Source organism: Protobothrops mucrosquamatus, unplaced genomic scaffold, assembly GCF_001527695.2.
Source record: "Protobothrops mucrosquamatus isolate PMUCROS unplaced genomic scaffold, P.Mucros_1.0 scaffold81, whole genome shotgun sequence".
NCBI classification, from domain to species: Eukaryota; Metazoa; Chordata; class Lepidosauria; order Squamata; family Viperidae; genus Protobothrops; species Protobothrops mucrosquamatus.
In genome coordinates this window covers 273,262-292,148 of record NW_015386458.1, presented here as the reverse complement: position 1 = coordinate 292,148, position 18,887 = coordinate 273,262, and the positions used below count along the sequence as shown (strand labels likewise).

The 18,887-nt window shown below is 43.0% G+C and overlaps 1 protein-coding gene across 1 annotated transcript in view; it reads right to left on the bottom strand.

Annotated features, from left to right (window-relative positions):
- Window positions 1–4,486: 4,486 nt before the first annotated feature.
- CCDC13 (coiled-coil domain containing 13) overlaps window positions 4,487–18,887 on the bottom strand; it is a 29,573-nt gene continuing 15,172 nt past the window's right edge. The window contains exons 9-15 of the mRNA XM_029283428.1: window positions 16,195–16,401; window positions 15,531–15,664; window positions 13,086–13,154; window positions 11,768–11,896; window positions 8,212–8,366; window positions 7,169–7,283; window positions 4,487–4,775 (exon numbers count right to left, since the gene is read on the bottom strand). Coding sequence (XP_029139261.1) covers window positions 4,616–4,775; window positions 7,169–7,283; window positions 8,212–8,366; window positions 11,768–11,896; window positions 13,086–13,154; window positions 15,531–15,664; window positions 16,195–16,401 — 969 coding nt within the window. The 3' untranslated portion in view covers window positions 4,487–4,615. The remainder of the gene's footprint in view (window positions 4,776–7,168; window positions 7,284–8,211; window positions 8,367–11,767; window positions 11,897–13,085; window positions 13,155–15,530; window positions 15,665–16,194; window positions 16,402–18,887) is intronic.

Here is an 18,887-nt window from a genome sequence, read left to right as displayed (position 1 = left end):
TTAAGATTGGTTCTCACAGTTATGACCATTGCAGCATGGTCAGGCGGTCAAAATCCAGACCCTTGGCAACCACTCTGCATTTCCAATGGTTGCAGCATCCCCACAGTCACGTGATCTCCATTTGTGCCTTTCACAACTGCCTTCCGACAAACAAGGTCAATGGGGGAAACCAGATTCGCTTAACATCCATGCCCCCAAAAGATAGTAAAATTGGGCACAACTCACTGAACAACCATTTTGCTTAACAATGGAAATTCTGGTCCACATCGTAGTCTTAACTCAAGGACTGTCTGATAGGCTTATCGCAGCCAAAAGGAAGGAAGGGAGAAACACAACTGGCCTCTTGGCACTGTCACAGCTTAATTTACAACCGTAGCTTTTGTGTTCCCAGTTGGTTTTTCCTGCCAGGAAACCACGAGGACAAGTATCTGAATGCTGCAGATAGAAACTGCACAGAGTTGTAGCCCGTTTCTAAAAAAAAATTAAAATAATCATTTTGAGTTCAATATTTGTCCCAATGCTTTGAATACTTTCGAGGTTTTTGGCCAGAAAGAAGATGCCAGGCCATCTTTTTCTCAGAGGACAGGAAATATCCCAGAGTTTAAATCAGCAACACAGTGAGTCCCCCACTTACAATTGTTTGTTTAGTGACCATTCAAAGTCACAATGGCCCCGAAAAAAGTGATGGCCGTTTTTCACACTTACGACCGTCGCAGCATCCCCTTGGTCACATGATCAAAATTCAGAGGCTTGCCAACTGACTCGTATTTATAATGGTGACAGAGTCCTGGATCATGCAGTCCCCTTTTGCAACCTTCTGGCAAGCGAAGTCAATGGAGAAGCCAGATTCGCTTAACCATCTTACTAACATAACAACCGCAGTGATTCACTTAACAACCGTGGCCAATAAAGGTTGTAAAATGGGCAAAACTCATTTAACAATGGTCTCGCTTAGCAACAGAAATGTTGGGCTCCCTTGTGATCATAACTAGAGGACTACCTGTGTTTTAATCTTCTGAATGAAATAAAATTGAAAGGAGAAAAAAAAATTCTTAAATTAATGAATTAACGCTGGCATATATCCTTGCTGGCCAATCGTGATACAAAGCACTCTGTCTTTGATGCCAGTTGCCAGTTGGGAAAATGGGTGAAAGAGGAGGACAGGAAATCCATTCAAACCAAGCCCTCCCCCCCAAAAAAACCCAGTTGAAAGGTTTAATCCAGAAGATTTTGCACTAACTGAAGAAATTTGACTTTCCTGGGCTGCTGAGAGATCAGTTAATGATGGCTGAGCACTCCACCTGCTGGGAGTGCAGAGGGAACAGTTAGAATAAGAATTTAATTGATAGGATTAAATATCACCGCACACTCCATGGGAAGTGATTATAATAGAACAGAACAGAATAGAAGCTGGAAGGGACCATGGAGGTCTTCTAATCAAGCCCCCTGCTCAAGCAGGAGAACCTATACCATCTCAGATAAGTGACTGTCTAGCCTCTTCTTAAAAACATGCAGTGATGGAACACCCACAACTTCTGGAGGCAAGCTGTTCCACTGGTTAATTGTCCTCACTGACAAGAAATTCCTCCTTAGTTCCAGGTTGCTTCTCTCCTTGATCAGTTTCCATCCGTTGCTTCTTTTCCTGCCTTCAGGTGCTTTGGAGAATAGCTTGACTCCCTCTTCTTTGTGGCAGCCCCTGAGATATTGGAACGCTGTTATCATGTCCCCCCTAGTCTTTCTTTTCATTAAACTAGACATATACAATTCCTGCAACTGTTCTTCATGTGTTTTAACCTCCAGTCCGCTGATCATCTTTGTTGCTCTTCTCTGCACTCTTTCTAGAGTCTCCATGTCTTTTTAATATCGTAGCGACCAAAACTGGGTGAAATATTCCAAGTGTGGCCTTACCAAGTATTATAAAGTGGTACTAATATCGTCCATTGTATGGTTTAGCCTTCAATCCTTTGTGATCTTGATTCTATCCCTCTGTTAATGGAGCCCAGGACTGTGTTGGCCTTTTTAGCCCCTGCAGCACACGGCTGGCTTATCTTTAAGTGGTTGTCCACTAGATGATGGTACGCAGCCCTAATTGCAGTGGTGGGATTCAACTGGTTCTCTGTGTGGATGCCACTTCCGGAAGTCCATTCTGGGCCTGGGCAACAAAAAAATTAGCTACCGGTTCTGCCGAAGTGGTGCGAACTGGCTGAATCCCACCACTGCCTAATTGACAAGCGCAGATATGGAATCCTTTGATTTTTTTTTTTTTAACAAATGGGCTACCTTATTACAGGAAGTTCTTGACTTACGACCACAATGGGGAACCACAATATCTATCGCGAAGGGATGTGGTCGTTAACCAAATCCCCCATTATCTTTGTTTGTTGGAAGCCGGCTGCCATCATGTGCAACCGTTGTTAATTACATGCTGGTTGCCAAGTGTTTGAATTTTGATTTTGTGACCAGCTGCGTGCTGTGACTGTCATAAGAGTGAGGACTGGTTGTAAGCCTCTTTTCTCAATGCCGAACAGTTGCTCAATGAATTGTTGTAAGTAGAGCTTAAGTAACTCAGCTGCCTGAAGTTATTCATTCAATTTTTTAGCCTATTTTGAGAATTTCCTGGTGGCTGGCAGACATACAATGTAGGTAAAACGAAATCTAACTTGCACCTCAAGGAACAGTTTTATTGTGCTGGACAGAATCTCTAGGGCTAGTTTCAAGCTGTATAGGCAACTATAATATTACCAGGCGGTGAACTTGTCAATCTATCTGTCTGTCTGCCTACCTGCCTGTCTCCCTCCCTCCCTGTCTGTCTGTCCATCATCTATCTAAACTATCTATCTTTATCTATAAACAGAAAGATAAATGGATGGATGCAGTGCTTTTTTTCTAAAAAAAAAAAAAAACGGTGCCGGAACTCACACACGTCATACAACCCGCCTTGCCTACCCTACAAGGTTCCATCCAAAAAGGGTGCCGGAACTCTGTTCTGGGCGTTCTATGAGAAAAAAAGCCCTGGATGGATGTATGGATAGATACTAGATAGCTAGACAGATAGAAAGATAGACAGATAGCTAGAGATAGACAGACAGATAAATAGGTGAGAGACAGAGGGAGAGAGAGAGAGAGAGAGAGAGAGAGAGANGAGGGAGGGAGAATCCCTGGTGCTCTCTGAGCTTGGTGGTTTTCTTGCAAATTTTTCATGACCAAACCAGGTAACATTATCAAGTGCTAGGAGGGAACAGGGCAGGATTTGGTCTTATTGGCAAACCCCACTCCCTCCTAGCACTGATGGTATTACCTAATTTGGTCATGAAACGTCTTTTATAAAACCCCACTCCCTCCTAGCACTGATGGTATTACCTAATTTGGTCATGAAACGTCTTTTTATAAAACCACCAACGACCCCATAGTACAATCCTGAGTTACAATAGCAATAGCACTTAGATTTTTATAAGCTTCGTAGTGCTTTACTGCCCTCTCTAAGCAGTTTACAGACTCAGCCTATTGCCCCCCAACAATCGGGGGCCCTCATTTTACCGACCTCAGAAAGATGGAAGGCTGTGTCAACCTTGAGTCCGCTCAGGATTGAACTGCTGGCAGTGGGCAGAGTTGGCCTGCAAGTCTGCATTCTAACCATTGCGCCACCATGGCTCTACTTACTTATAAATATTCCTATATCTATCTGTCCGTCTATCTGTCTGTGTGTCTATCATCTGTCTGTCTGTCTGTCTGTCTCATCTATCTATGTTTCTGCTTACTTTTCTTTTCATGACTTGTTGTTGTTAATTGTGAAGTCGTGTCTGACCCATCGCAACCCCATGGACAACGCTCCTCCAGGTCCTCCTGTCCTCCACCATCCTCTGGAGTCCATTTAAGTTCATGCCTACTGCTTCAGTGACTCCATCCAGCCACCTCATTCTCTGTCGTCCCCTTCTTCTATTGCTCTCAATCTTTCCCAGCATTAGGATCAATATTTTCTAATTTAATCTGAGCCCTCCCTGAGCAACTCAACAAGGGGAAAACGTCCGAAGATAAACTAAAAGTCAACAAGGGAGTTAACCGATCGTGAAGCAAACTTGGGCAGAGATGAAAAAGGGCACGGGAGGTGTACAAACACACTTGTAAATGAACGATCCAGGAAAAGCAGCTCACCCCCACCATCCCTGCAATTCACAAGCACGCGATCAAAGAAACATGGTATCGTGTCTTTTGAAAAAATAAACAAGACATTATACTTCGTCCAGGTCTTGCTGAGTGACAACAATGGGGTCTGTATTTACATTGGAAAAGTTTAAAAACAGGTCTTGTTTGGCAAGGGATGTCAAAGTTGATCCAAAGTTGGTTTCTACCCAAGCAAATTCTTCCCGCTTAGGGATTCTAGACTCTTTTGGAACGAGTGCCGGACTACCGATCCGGTGAATATGACTACGAATACATCATTATGGATGAGAGGAGCTGGCCCTTGGGTCCCTCTAGCTGGGGACCACCTGCATCTTCTACAGGACCAACGTCTGCTGTGTCTCCTGCACCCTCCTGCAAGTATTTAAATGAGAGTCACCTCGGAGGGACCACATCTGGACAGCGGGACTAACCCCCTCCCACCACTGGACCAGACTCAGTTCTTCTCCTGCGCATGCTGCTTCAGAGCGTGCAGGAAGATCTCCTTCACCTGTCCCACGGTGTCCTGGTATACACGGAAGTCCTCCTCTTTGGTCCGGATGGATTCTTGCAAAGCATTCTTCAGGCCTTCGATCTCGTCCATCTGGATCGCTAGCCTGCATGGAAGGAAACAGTTGACGAATTTATATATATTAGCAAACGAGTCCCTAACACAAAAAATGACACCAGACCCACACTCACAAATACCACACATGATGTCACAACCATACATCCACACAAAAAACAAACCCAAACCCACACAGATGATGAGATACAACCACAAATTATAATCCATTCCACAGCTACATCATTAACCACTTTAAACCCCCCCATTCCAGACATGTTTGGANGAACACGACCAAGTCCCCGCCCCTTCAGTTCAAACCCCACTGGCAGTTAAAAGAAAGAAACAGCAGACATTTCATATTACTCTGAGAAGCACAAAGCTAAAAGCACAAGCCTGATGATGATGAATGTGATTTCATCGAAACGTCGCTATGACACTTCTAATCTTACACGGGAGAAAACCCGAATGACCAAAGACTCACACACACACACACACACACACACACACACACATATATATATATATATATATATATATATATATATATATATATATATATATATATATATATAATTAAAAGAAATAAATGGACCGATATCTGACCAAAAATACTCGACTTACGACCAGTGCTCTAGAGACCATTTGGAGTTATAGGTTAGATATTTAAATTTAGTAGCTGGAACAGTGAAGGGTTGTGCAGTGAGCCAGAACACACAGAGTTGTGGTTGATTAGTTGAAGGGAGCTGGCCACGGGGCAAGGCAATCTGCACTGTGATTGGTCCTGTGAGTGAAAAGAAAGTGATTCCTTGTTTCCTGCCTTTTTTCCTGTGTGCCCTACATGCTCTGTAATTTACCTCATGATGTTCCTGCTGTGTTGATTTTACCTCATGATGTTCCTGCTGTGTTGATTTTGCCTCATGATATTCCTGCTATGTCGATTTATCTCATGATGTTCCTGGTGTGTCAATTGACCTCATGATGTTCCTGCTGTATCAATTTCTTCATGATGTTCCTGCTGTGTTGAGTTATCTCATGATGTTCCTGCTGGGTCGATTTACCTCATGTTCCTGCTGTGTTGATTTTGCCTCATGATATTCCTGCTGTATCAATTTACTTCATGATGTTCCTGCTGTGTTGATTTACCTCATGGTGTTCCTGCTGTGTCGATTTACCTCATGATGTTCCTGCTGTGTTGATTTCACCTCACAATGTCCCTGTTGTGTTGATTTACCTTATGATGTTCCTGCTGTGTCGATTTACCTCATGATGTTCCTGCTAAGTTGATTTACCTCATGATGTTCCTGCTGTTTTGATTTCACCTCACAATGTCCCTTTTGTGTTGATTTACCTTATGATGTTCCTGCTGTCGATTTACTTCATGATGTTCCTGCTGTATCGATTTACCTCATGATGTTCCTGCTGTGTCGATTGATCTCATGATGTTCCTGCTGTATCGATTTACCTCATGATGTTCCTGCTATATTGATTTACCTCATGATTTTCCTGCTGTGTCGATTTACTTCATGATGTTCCTGCTGTATCGATTTACCTCATGATGTTCCTGCTGTGTTGATTGATCTCATGATGTTCCTGCTATGTCGATTGACCTCATGATGTTCCTGCTGTGTCAATTGACCTCATGATGCTCCTGTTTGCCTGACTATCTATATATACTGTGTAAAACATATTTACTTATATAAAGCTTAGAAGTTCCTGACAGCCTCTGATCCATTTGGACACCAGCTGCGCCATTCCCTGACATTATGACAATTCTCACCAGGGCTACTTACATAGTTGTAAGTAAGTAGTCATATTTTGTGTCATATTTTGGGTGCTGAGTAACTGGCCTTCGTTTACAGACATTTGTAGTTTTGTGTGACCACAATTTATGACATTTTTTTTGATGGAAACATTTAATTCTGCTTTCCGGCAAAAAACAGCCATTGGGTAACATGGTTCCACTTAACAATTGCGGTGTTTGCTTAATGACAGTGGCAAAAAATGTTGTAAAATTGTGAACAGTCAAGTGGTAACCTGCTTAATGACAAATCAATTAATGATCATAATTGTGGGCTCCCTTACGGTCATAAGTTGAGGATCACTTGTACAGGGAGTCCTCAACTTAAAACCATTCATTTAGTGACCATTCAAAGTTACAATGGCACTGGAAAAAGTGATTTATGACCATTTTTCACAGTTATAACTGTTGCAGGATCCCCATGGTCATGTGATCAAAATTCAGAGGCTTGGCAACTTACTCTTATCTATGACGGTCACAGTGTCCCAAGGTCACGTGATCCCCTTTTGCGACCTTCTGACAAGCAAAGTCAACAGACAAGCCAGATTCATTCAACAGCCATGTTACTAACTTAACAACTTCTTAAATCTAATTTAGAGTTTTGATTTTTTAAAAATGGAAAAGAAAAATATTAAACGTCTTACTGTGTAGACAGTTCCTCCAACTGAGACTCCAAAGGCACTTCGGAAAGTTGAACGGATGGCAGATCTTTTTTATCCCCGGCGTTCCAGCTCATTTTGGTGCTGCTGAATGGCGGAGCTGTTGAGACAAGACATATCGTTAAACAGGGATACTGATCCTGAAGGCTGCCCACAAACCCACCAAATTCTAAACTTTTCTGGAAAAAAGAAACCACAATTCATATCTTCGATTGAGAAGTGGAAAGAGACTGTAAGACGGGTGGATTTCGACTGCCAGAACTCCCTGATTTTATGAGATTTTTTTTGCAGTGGTCATTAAGCAAATACTGCCATCGTTAAGCTAATGCTGCAGTCATTAAGCAAATCCATATTTTTTTTTACTATGGGGTGTTTTTTGTTCTAGAAACCAAAGTAAATGCCATTTGGGGGGGGGATACATATATGTATAATTCTCAACTTATGACCGTAACTGAGCCTGGAATCACATTCATCAGTCGTGGTGGTGTTAAGCAGGTCAGCATACCGCACCTGATTTTGTGATTTTTTTTGCAGAGGTCATTAAGCGAATCCAACGGTTGTTAAGTGAACCCATTATACCCAATGAGGGCTTTTGCCTGGCAACCAAAATAAACACTTTTTTTGGCAAAAACGGCCCAAAATCGCAATCATGGGACATTGCAAATGGCTGTCAATGTGGGGTGGTTGCCAAGTCCCCCAAATTGGTCACATGATCACAAGGGAAAGAAGTGGGGCCATTGGAACTTTGAAACTGATCTGTAAGTAGTTCTGGGGAAGTCCGTCGTAACTTCAAACTGTCACTACGTGACCGGTGATAAGTTGAGGACTATGTGTTCATTCAAAAGGGGGGGGGGGTTGTGCAGTTATGACGACCATCTTTCCTTTATTTTGGGACTCTCTTCCACAGCCACCCCTAGTTGGCCATTAGGGGAGGAAATTCTCCTGTTCTCTGTGGAAATTCCACTGGTCAAGTTTTGTACAAGGCTTCTGCAAAGCGTTGCATGTCTAGATGCTTTGAATGATTTTACCTGTTTTGGTTTTGGGCTGAGCCCTGGGGGCCACGACTGTCTTCCCGGATTCCATCTTCAGCTTCGCAAACTGTTGCTCAAGAGCGACGTACTTATGTTGTTGTTCCTGAAATTTCTTTTCGGCTTCCCAAACTTTTGTGATGCTCTCATCTACCCTGGAGACATAAATGTTGCACATGCGCATCATCAGAAAGATCAAACATCCGAAAGACTTCTGGTTTTGCATTGCAGTGAGACGGATGCAGAAAGGCAGGGCTCTGCCTTTCATGCCTGATTTTGCCCTGCTGGGGCCCATAAAAAGAGCCTAAAATTGCCTCGAAGAAGCGATGAAGAAGGAGGGATGTCTTATCGGTCACAGTGAGATGGCGGTTTTTCTGTTTGATCTGAGAAAAGCCCTCCAAACCGGCAGGGGAACGACTGGCTACATCCCTATGGCCAGCCATTAGCTGCTGACAACTGAAGAAGAAAAGTACCAATTAACACATCGTAAACAGCATGTTTTGGAACTGGATGAGAATATTGATCCTTTCTTTACTATCTTACAACTGAATTTCCTGGGAAAGGCTCCCAAGAAGCTAAAAACCTCAGAATGTAAATGGAAACGGTGTTTTAATTTCTATGGGGGACAGAAATACACAATATTGATGTGGAAGTAACATAAAACTACAGTTTTGAAATTTGAGAACAGATCATTGTTAAGATTTTCTCTTTGGAAAAAAAAACATTGAGGTGAAATGTAAGAAATCTGTCTTAAGAGTGGAAAATGGATTTTGAATGACATCTAGGGGTGGATTTGAGTACAGTACTATAACTAGCTTTCTGGCTGCTTGATGACTCCTAGCTTAAGGGGAAACAGCTGGCAATAAAGGAAAATATTTTGGCATACTTATCACCCTGACCTTTTTGGACTATAAACACCTACTGAGCTTGGACTTTTAATCTCAAGAGCTAGTGGGAGAGAAAGAAAAAAATGACCTTTGATTACCTCTGGCTGGGAGAGACTTTTGAGCTGTTTTCAGGGAGGTTGAACACTTTGAACATTGTGGATTATAACCTTGCCTGACTGACAATTTTTGGATGCCTGAGACAAAGGATCACTATAAAATATTGCTTTTGGGACTGGACCTATATTCTGGAATCTATTGGATTATAAAGGCTACAAATAAAGTCCAGAAAGCTAGAGAAAACTTTGTTCTACTCTTACTGAGACTGGTGATATTAGAGGATCTCCAGGAATGATGCCTCAAGAAAAAACAAACACCTTTCAGAAGGAAATATACTCTATGTTACAACTAATTCATCAAACAATTGTTGCATACAAAGAGGACATAAAAAGAAACCATAATGAGACTAAAAATAATTTAGATAATATAAATGAGCAAATCTCCAAATTAAATCTACAACTAGAAATTTCCCAGACAACGACTATAAAGTATGAACAAATAAACCAGAGATCAGAAGATGAAGTAGAGGAAATGGACCTAGGGATGGAAGAGATGAAAGAAGGGAAATATAAACTACCATACACAAATAAAATACTGCAAGACTTACCCATAACAATGAAAATGCAAAAGGCCTTTTACCCCTTAAGTCTGCAAGATGCACCTGATGACAAGGAAGAAGATTTTGGGGAATGGAACATAGAGCTGTCAGGGGAAATGTTACAATTTGGGAGACAAAAGATGAGGGGAGAAATTGAGAGAGAAAGAAGGTGAGAATTGCTTAAGGAACATAAATGGGCAGAATTCCTCTCCCCAAAATACCCTACCTAAATTGTCTTCTTCATGCCAAGCAATTTTCACAAAAATAGAAAGAAAATTCCTGGATGATTTAATTGCCTTAGCTTGGAAAGCTACTTGGCAAAGAAAGAAAGCATGAGTTAGCTTTAAAACATAGAAGATTTGACCTATTAGAGGGGGCATTATATGTTTAAATACTTGTTTCAATATGATTAAAAGAATGGGTGACCCTTAGATATAATTAGACTTTTCTAATAAAAGATATGATTTAGCATCTTTTTTCTTCTTTTGATATGGGAAATACAAAAATAAGAGGAGGATTGGTATGAATAAAATTTTTAGCTATATAAAAATGTAATTAATATTGAGAAAATCATAACTGACAAAGATACTTTAAATATTGATGGGAAATCAAGCTTTAACAAGAGCACGAAAAACAGGATATTGATTTATGAATTGATATTGTTATTTGTATAATATTAGTAAAATATGATGAAGATGTTTATGATGAAGATGTTGCATATATCAATAGTATTAGGAATTGTAATTGTGTAATGAGGGGAAAATGGAAAAAATATGGGGAAGAAAGGAGGATTAGGGGAAAAATATTGGAATGTGCAGTACTGAATAGATTTATATTGAAGAAGTTAAGGTTAAATATGAGAACCCAGACATGTTGTTTACTAAGCTCTAAGCAGTTGTTCTCAACCTTTTTAATGCCGCGACCCAACCGGTCGTAAGTCGAGGACTAAACCGGTTGTAAGTCGACTAAACCGGTCGTAAGTCGAGGACTAAACCGGTCGTAAGTCGAGGACTACCCAACCGGTCGTAAGTCGAGGACTTTCCCTGCCCGGAAGCGCCGTGCATGCATGGTTCCGCCCCCTGCGCCGGCCGAGGCGTAGCTGGCAAGCGGCAGAGATGGAGCAGGCCGACCACCAGCTGGCCCAGCCCAAGGGAGGTAAGGCACCCGCCGGAAAAGAAAAAAATGGCGGACAAAAAAAATGGCGGACAAAAAAATGGCGGACAGCCTTGCTTGGCGACCCCCATGAAATGGTCGATCGACCCCAAATGGGGTCCCGACCCACAGGTTGAGAACCACTGCTCTAAAGATTGTAATTCTTAAAAATTAATAAAACTTTTTTTTAAAAAAAGAAAAGAAAGAAAGGTCAAACACCCCTGTAGCCCCATAAACAGCGGCAACTCAAGAGCTGAGAGAGAACTGTCAAATGTTTCTCCAGTGAGGCAGAATCCGGCTTTGGGTGTAGATGGATGGGAGACCACCAGGAAATCCAAGAGGTGGATTGACTGGGACATTTTTTTAATATCATGGCATCCCAAACTAGATGCAATATTCCAAGTGTGGATCTTACCAAGGCGTTGTAAAGTGGTATTAACACTTCACGCGATCTGAATTCTATCCCTGTTAATGCAGCCTAGGACTGTGTTGGACTTTTTGACAGCTGCAGCACATGGCTGGCTCATCTTTCAGTGATGTCTCCTTGATTTGTTTCCACCCATTGCTTCCAGGTGCTTTGGAGAAGAGATTGACCCCCTCTTCTTTGTGGCAACCCCTGAGATATTGGAAGATTGCTATCATGTCACCCCTAGGCCTTCTTTTCATTTAAACTAAACACACCCAATTCCAGGAACCGTTCCTTATATCTTTTAGCCTCCAGCCTCCAGATCATTTTTTGTAGCTCTTCTGTGTATTCTTTCCAGAGTCTTTGTGGAGTCTCAACATCTGAGTAACTTGGGACAAGGGACTCTGAGTTTCAAAAAAAATCTCAGGGAATTTTGTGCTCAGCGACCCACCATACCTTTTCTGTAGGATGCTGACCAGCTCTATCAAACGGTCTCGTTCCACTTCTGCTGCTTGACACAGAGTCTTGTATTCGGTGATCTGAGCCTGCAGGGTCCTGAAATCAACACTGTTCAGCTCTGGTGCACTAAAACAGAGAGAAGATCAGCTTGGTTTAGCCGAGTGAAAATAAAATGGATTTTTGTAAACAAGGCTGAAAGCCCAATTTATGGCACCCAGGATCCATCCTGCAAAGCCCAGGCAGGTACTTATGAGACGTCCCAAACCACCTTCCCATGTTAGTTTCCCAGTTGATATTAAGAGGAAGGACATTTACAGGTAGTCCTCAACTTACAACCATTTGGAGTTAGTATGACACTGAAAAAAGGGACTTATGACCGCTTTTCACTTATGACCGCTGCAGCATCCCTGTGGTGATGTGATCAAAATTCAGATGCTTGGCAACTGACTCGTATTTATGATGGTTGCAGTGTCCCGGGGTCATGTGATCCCCTTTTGCGACCTTCTGACAAGCAAAGTCAACGGGGAAGACAGATTCATTTAACGACTTTGTGACTAACTTACAACTGCAGGGATTCACTTAACAATTGTGGCAAGAAAGTCGTAAAATGAGGCAAAACTCACTTGTCTTGCTCAGTTGGGTTCAGTTGTGGTAGTAAGTCAAGGACTACACACACAGAAACACATGTGTATGTATGCGTGGGTGTGGGTGTCTGTATGTATAGACTTCGACTTACGATTGCCATGGAGCCCAGCAACACACACTTATAAACACACATGTTTTTGTGCATTAGAACAACACACACTTTTAACATGTTCCAGAATTTCTTCAACTTCTCTGTGAGTGAAGACAGCCTTGGACTTTCCAGATTGTCCCCCCTCCAAGATTGAACCACGTCTGACCCTGCTTAGCTTTTCAGGAAGGGTGAGGAAGCCAAAAGCCAAATCAGATTTTTTTTATCCGTAGAAGCAGTCCTCAACTTATGACCACAACACCAGGTTTTACGCCCTCATTTTTTGCCACGGTTGTGAAGAGAATCACTGCAGTCTTTTCCCCATTGACTTTGCTGATTGGAAGCTGTTTGGTCTGGTGTTAAATCTTGCTGTTGCTTCACTGGGGGTTAATTGCGAGCGATAAGATCTTTGTGCCTTTTTTGTTTCTCTCCTAGCTTTTTGATGGTCACTTTTGGACCCTCACCCTAACCCTTCAAAAAATGTATTGCACAAATAAATAAACTAAGGCCTCCCACAGACTTTCCTGGAAGAGAAGGAAGAAATTTGGGCATTGCCATCAAACAAGCAAATTTTGCACCAACCTATCAGGAGACATTGGAAATAACGTTGCTGCAGAATCCACCAGGGTGTGTCCCATCTTCGACACTGTCCTGGAACACACAAAACATCTGTCACATTTTTCACTTCTGCCTCTCAACCACACATTTAACAGCCTCTGGACGGGCTCCTACTAACCAGGGTGGGATCAGAAGCGCCGTCTGGGGGAAATTCTAGTTTGCCAAGGATGCAGCCGTTCGAAGCATCCTATAATCCTAGAATGAAAGGGTGACGGGGCCATTTTAGAGATCATCTAGTCCAACCTGAGCTGGCAGTGGGTGGAAACTAAGCAAGGAGAGAAGTAACCTGGAACTAAGGAGAAATTTCCTGACAGCGAGAACAATTAACCAGTGGAACCACCTGCCTCCAGAAGTTTTGGGAGCTCCATCACTGGAGATTTTAAAGAAGAGATTGAACAAGCATTGGTCTGAAATGTTGTAAGGTCTCCTGCTAAAGCAGGGGGTTGGACTAGAAGATCTCCAAGGTCCCTTCCAACTCTTCTTCTGTTATTCTCTAATCCCAGAGCAATCAAATGGTGGAACGACTTGCCTCTGGAAGTTGTGGGTGCTCCATCAGTGGAGGTTTTTAAGAAGAGATTGGACAGCCATTTGTCTGAAATGATATGGGGTTTTCTGCTAGGGCAGGGGGTTGGACTAGATGGCCTCCAAGGTACCTTCCAACTCTTGTTATTCAGCAAAGGAACCTATCACTTCAATATTTGTTTAAACAGCTCCAGCAAAGTGGAGTCCACTACCACCTGGATTAGATGATCTTTAAATTCCCTTCGGTTCCATATTTCTGGAGGTCAAAAATTCCAAACTTACACACAATACAAGGTGTCATCAGAAGTGAATGCAATCCAGATGAAGGCTAGTTTGCTGTAGACCCAGATGCATGTATGGTGGGTCCAGCTATACTGGTTTGTAAATTCTAGTTGAGCTTGTTCCCCACCTGGGACGATAGTAACCAGCACAGTAAACTATACAAATAGTTTACTGTAAGTCATGACTGTCATTAAGAAGGTCGTTTTTGACCGTGTCCTATTTTATATCATTTCTGGCTGTAGTTGTTAAGCTAGCACAGGGTCACAAAGCGAATGCTGCAATCTTTAAGCAAACCCATCATTCACTTCGAGGCATTTGAGATGGGTGTAGACCAGGGCTTTTCAACCTTTTCACCCATTGTACCCCTTTTAGGATATGGCAACATCCGAGTACCACCAGTCGCCTAGCAAGGTGTCAAAAACTTGATGACCCCCCCCCCAAAAAGGAAAAAAGTGATAAAGTTCAGGTAGTCCTTGACTTACAACAGTTCGCTTAGTGACTGTTCGAAGTTACAATGGCACTGAAAAAAGTGCCTCCGCAAGACACAGCCAAGCAACACACCTGCCTGCGGTGCTCTTCCTCCTGTCCGAGGTTTCCATTGTTGTGAGGCATTTCTGTTGAGGATTGGCAGAGGGGGTGGGGTGGGGTGTGTTTGGTTTTTATCCCCCCCTCCGTCTGCTGGGTGGTTGCAGCAGGTTTTGGTCACTTCACATGACCCTGGGACACTGTGACCGTCATAAATATGAATCAGTTGCCAAGCATCTGAATGTAAATCACAAGACCCTGGAGATGCTGCAACATTCCAGCTGATTGGCACTTCTTCTGGGCTCAGCAGAAGCGCCAGGATCAGTGCTGCTTTCCAGCTGATTGGTGCTTCTTCAGGGCTCAGCAGAAGCACCAGGATCAGCGCCGAGCTCCAGCTGGAGTCTGGTGCTGATCCTGGCGCTTCCGTTGAGCCCTGACAGCCCTGCAGCTCCAGCCGTCTCTCGCTCAGGCTTGTGCAGTGATGCCACCGGTTCAGCCCATTCCCCAACCCCACTACTTTTCTAGGATGGTCGCGTACCACCTGCCAGGTGCCAATGTACCACAGGTGGTACCCGTACCACTGGTTGAAAAGCCCTGGTGTAGACACAGGCCAGTCCTTGACTTACAAGAGTTCATTTAGTGACCGTTTGAAGTTACAACGGCACTGAAAAAAGTGACCATTTTTCACACGTACAACGGTTGAAGCATCCCCCGTGGTCACGTGATCAGAATTCAGATGCTTGGCAACTGACTTGTACTTTTGACGGTTGCTGTGTCCTGGGGTCATATGATCCCCCTTTTGTGACTCTGACAAGCAAAGTCAGAAGGGGAAGCCGGATTCACTTAACAACCGTGTTGCTAAGTTAAAAACTGCAGCGATTTGCTTAACGACGGTGGCAAGAAAGGCCATCAAATGGGACAAAACTCATTCAACAACCATCTTGCTTAGGTATACCTCTGAGAAATGTTTCTCTATCCAAAGGTTTTTCAATCTGGCTCAGGATAATGACTAAGGATCAGAACTGGGAGAGACTCTTTAAAAAAAAAATAATTGGAGATTTAGAACGCTGCCTTTCCTACCTTACAGAGCTGTCAGTTCTGCTATAGTCTTCTTTCTTGGTGGCTAAATTCTGATTTTCCTCTTCTAAAGACTCTGTAGACAGCGTGGAACCCGAATCTAATCCACTTTCCTCTTGGGGGGGAAGGTGCTGCTGCTACAAAATACAATCAGCCAACCGATTTTGAGTGCCCGGGATTCCTGTTTATTGATTGATTTATTAGATGCTTATCCCAACTTTATTACGTGACAATTTAAGTATCAAATATACATGATAGTCCCTCCTATTTTCCCCACAACAATAACCCTGTGAGGTGGGCTGGGCCGAGAGAGAATGATTGGCTCAAAGTCACCCAGCTGATTTTTATGCCTAAGATGAAACTATAACTCACAATCTCCTGATAATTGGGCCTAAGTGGGACTAGAATTCATTGTTTCCTGATTGGTCCAAAATCACTCAGCCGGCTTTCATGCCTAATGCAGGACTAGAACTCACCATCTCCTGGTTTCTAGACCAGCGTCTTAACCACTAGACCAAAGTGGCTCTCAAATTGTGTCTTCCCCTGATATCAAATTCAATGTTTGATGAATTCAGGGAGACATTTTCTCAAGCTGTTTTTTGATTGTTGTCTTTCCTGGCCATTCCCCATGCCTCTATCCTCGCTTCTCACCTCTGAGATGCCTTACCTGCAACCTCAGCTGCCTGACCATCTCTTCCAGCTCCTTCACCTGAGCTTCTCGCTCGGCCACCATCTGCTTGAGCTGGTCAATGAGGCAGTTTTGCTTCTGGATCTCAGAATTCAGCTTCTTCCCCACGGCCTTCTCACCCTCCACATTCCTGTCTTCTTGCTGGCTCAGATTTTTTAAGATGCCTTGCATTTCTTTCTGCTGGCTCTGATGGGAAAGTTAGGGAGAGAACCCTGTTTTTCTTTCTGCATCTAATGAAAAGTTGGACAACATTTAACCGGGATGGTGGAAGGTCCCCTGCCTTGAAAAGGGGGTTGGACTAGAAGACCCCTGAGGTCCCTTCCAACCCTATTTTTCTATGTTTTATGTTTTAAATGGACTTAAAACCATTTAACTGTGAATTAACAGCAATTCCAATGTCAAGCAATCCTCGACGTATGACCACAATCGATTCCCACATTTCTGCTTACTAAACGAGACGTTTGTTAAGTGAGTTTTGCTCCATTGTACAACTTTTCTTGCCACAGTTGTTAAATGAATCGCTGAAATTGTTAGTTAACACAGTTGTTAAATGAATCTGGGCTTCCCCACTGACTTTGCTTGTCAGAAGGTCACAAAAGGGGATCACATAACCCCTGGTACACCGTCACCGTCATAAATATGACCCAGTTGCCAAGCGTCTGAATTCTGATCACGTGACCACGGGGATGCTGCAACGGTCATGTGAAAAATGGTCATAAGTCACTTTTTTCAATGCCGTAACTTTGAACGGTCACTAAATGAACTGTTGTAAGTTGAGGACTATCTTGTAATCAATGGAGTAGCTCAGTGGTGGTGAACCTATGGCTCGGGTACCAGAGGTGGCACTCAGAGCCCTCTCTGTGGGCACGCACGGCATCACCCCAGTCCTAGGCCTTCAGATGGGTTTTATAAAACCTTTTCGCTTTAGGCCTCTGCCGCCATGTGCAAAAAAAAAAAAAAGTTCAATCAGTCAATTTCAACTTCTCACGGGGGAAAAAAAAGATCTCGCAAAGTTGGAATCGATAGATTGAACTTTTTCGTCCCACCCAGTCTGCCGTTACCACCGCAGCCACGCCCAGCCAATGGGCCGCGCCCAGCCAATGGGCCACACCCATCCAGCACCTGACGATGCATAAGTGGGTTTTGGGTTGCAGTTTGGGCACTCAATCTCTAAAAGTTTCGCCATCACTGGAGTAGCTTGTCTCCTGGAGTTGTGGGTCCTCCATCACTGGAGGTTTTCAAAAACAGACTGGACAACCACTTGACCAGGATGGTAGAAGGTCTCCTGCCTTGAAGAGGGGGTTGGACTAGAAGACCTCTAAGGTCCCTTCCAGCCCTGAGGTTCTATGTTTTATGACACTGTTGGAGAAATGCCTGAATAAAAAACGTACCTTTTAGATACGGATTACAAATAGTTTTTGACTTGCAACAACTTACCAGCCCCATTATGGTTATAAATTGTGATGGTGGTAAAGCAGGTCACAATTTACGACCTTTCTTGTAGCGGTCATTAAGTGAATGCTGCAGTCATTAAACAAACCCATTATTGGCTTGGAGATGACAAAAACGACGTGAAACAGTCCCCTGAATGCAGGACGTGACGTGACATGAAATCCTTGCCTTAATCTCTCTTACTCTGAACATTGTTTCTCAATGTCAACAACTTGAAGAGCTATGGGCTTCAACTCCCAGAATTCCCCATCCAGCATGCGTGGACTTTTAAGTCCCAGAATTCCACACCCAGAATGCCGGCTAGGAAATTCTGGGAGTTGAAGTTCACACATACCAACTAGGGAATTCTGGGGATTTTATTTATTAATTTTATTTCTTTACTCAACTCCTCAATGACTCTGAGAATTGAAGTCCATGCATGCCAGTTAGGGAATTCTGGGAGGTGAAGAACAAACATACCAGCTGGGGATTTCTGGGAATTGAAATCCACACACCCGAAGTCACTGAGGCTGAGAAACAGCTGTCTAGAGCAGGAGTAGACAACCTCGGCTCTTTTATGACTCATGGACTTCAGCTCCCAGAATTCCTGAGTCAGCATAGCTGACTCAGGAATTCTGGGAGTTGAAGTCCATGATTCATAAAAGAGCCGAGGTTGCCTACTCCTGGTCTAGAGGAAGCTGCCCCTATTGTCCACAATTTTGGACTAAAAATCTTAACTTGATCTTATCTCCTACAACTAATTGGAAATTTGGAGGAATTATACGTTGGGAACCACTGGACCGAGACTTTGCAGAAGATCGCACACTGACAAATTCACGTTGATATAACTCTGAATACACAGTCCTTGACTTACAATATTTCATTTAGTGACCACTGAAAGTTACAACGGCACTGAAAAACCTGACATGAGCATTTTTCATACTTACGACAGTTGTGTCATCCCCATGGTCACGTGATCAAAATTCAGACCCTTGGCAACTGACTCATATTTATTTATTTATTTATTTATTTATTTTATTGGAAATTTTTAAAATTTTTACAATATAACTCCCCACCTCCCTCATACCCCACCCTTCCCCACCCCCCTCCCTTCCCCCCGACTTCCCAGAGCTACACACAGGGTTTACAATACAATAATTATATTCTGTCTTAAATTATATTATCCTTAAGTTAACAATTCTATAACATCCTTTAGCTCTCTTCTAAACTGACATATTAAA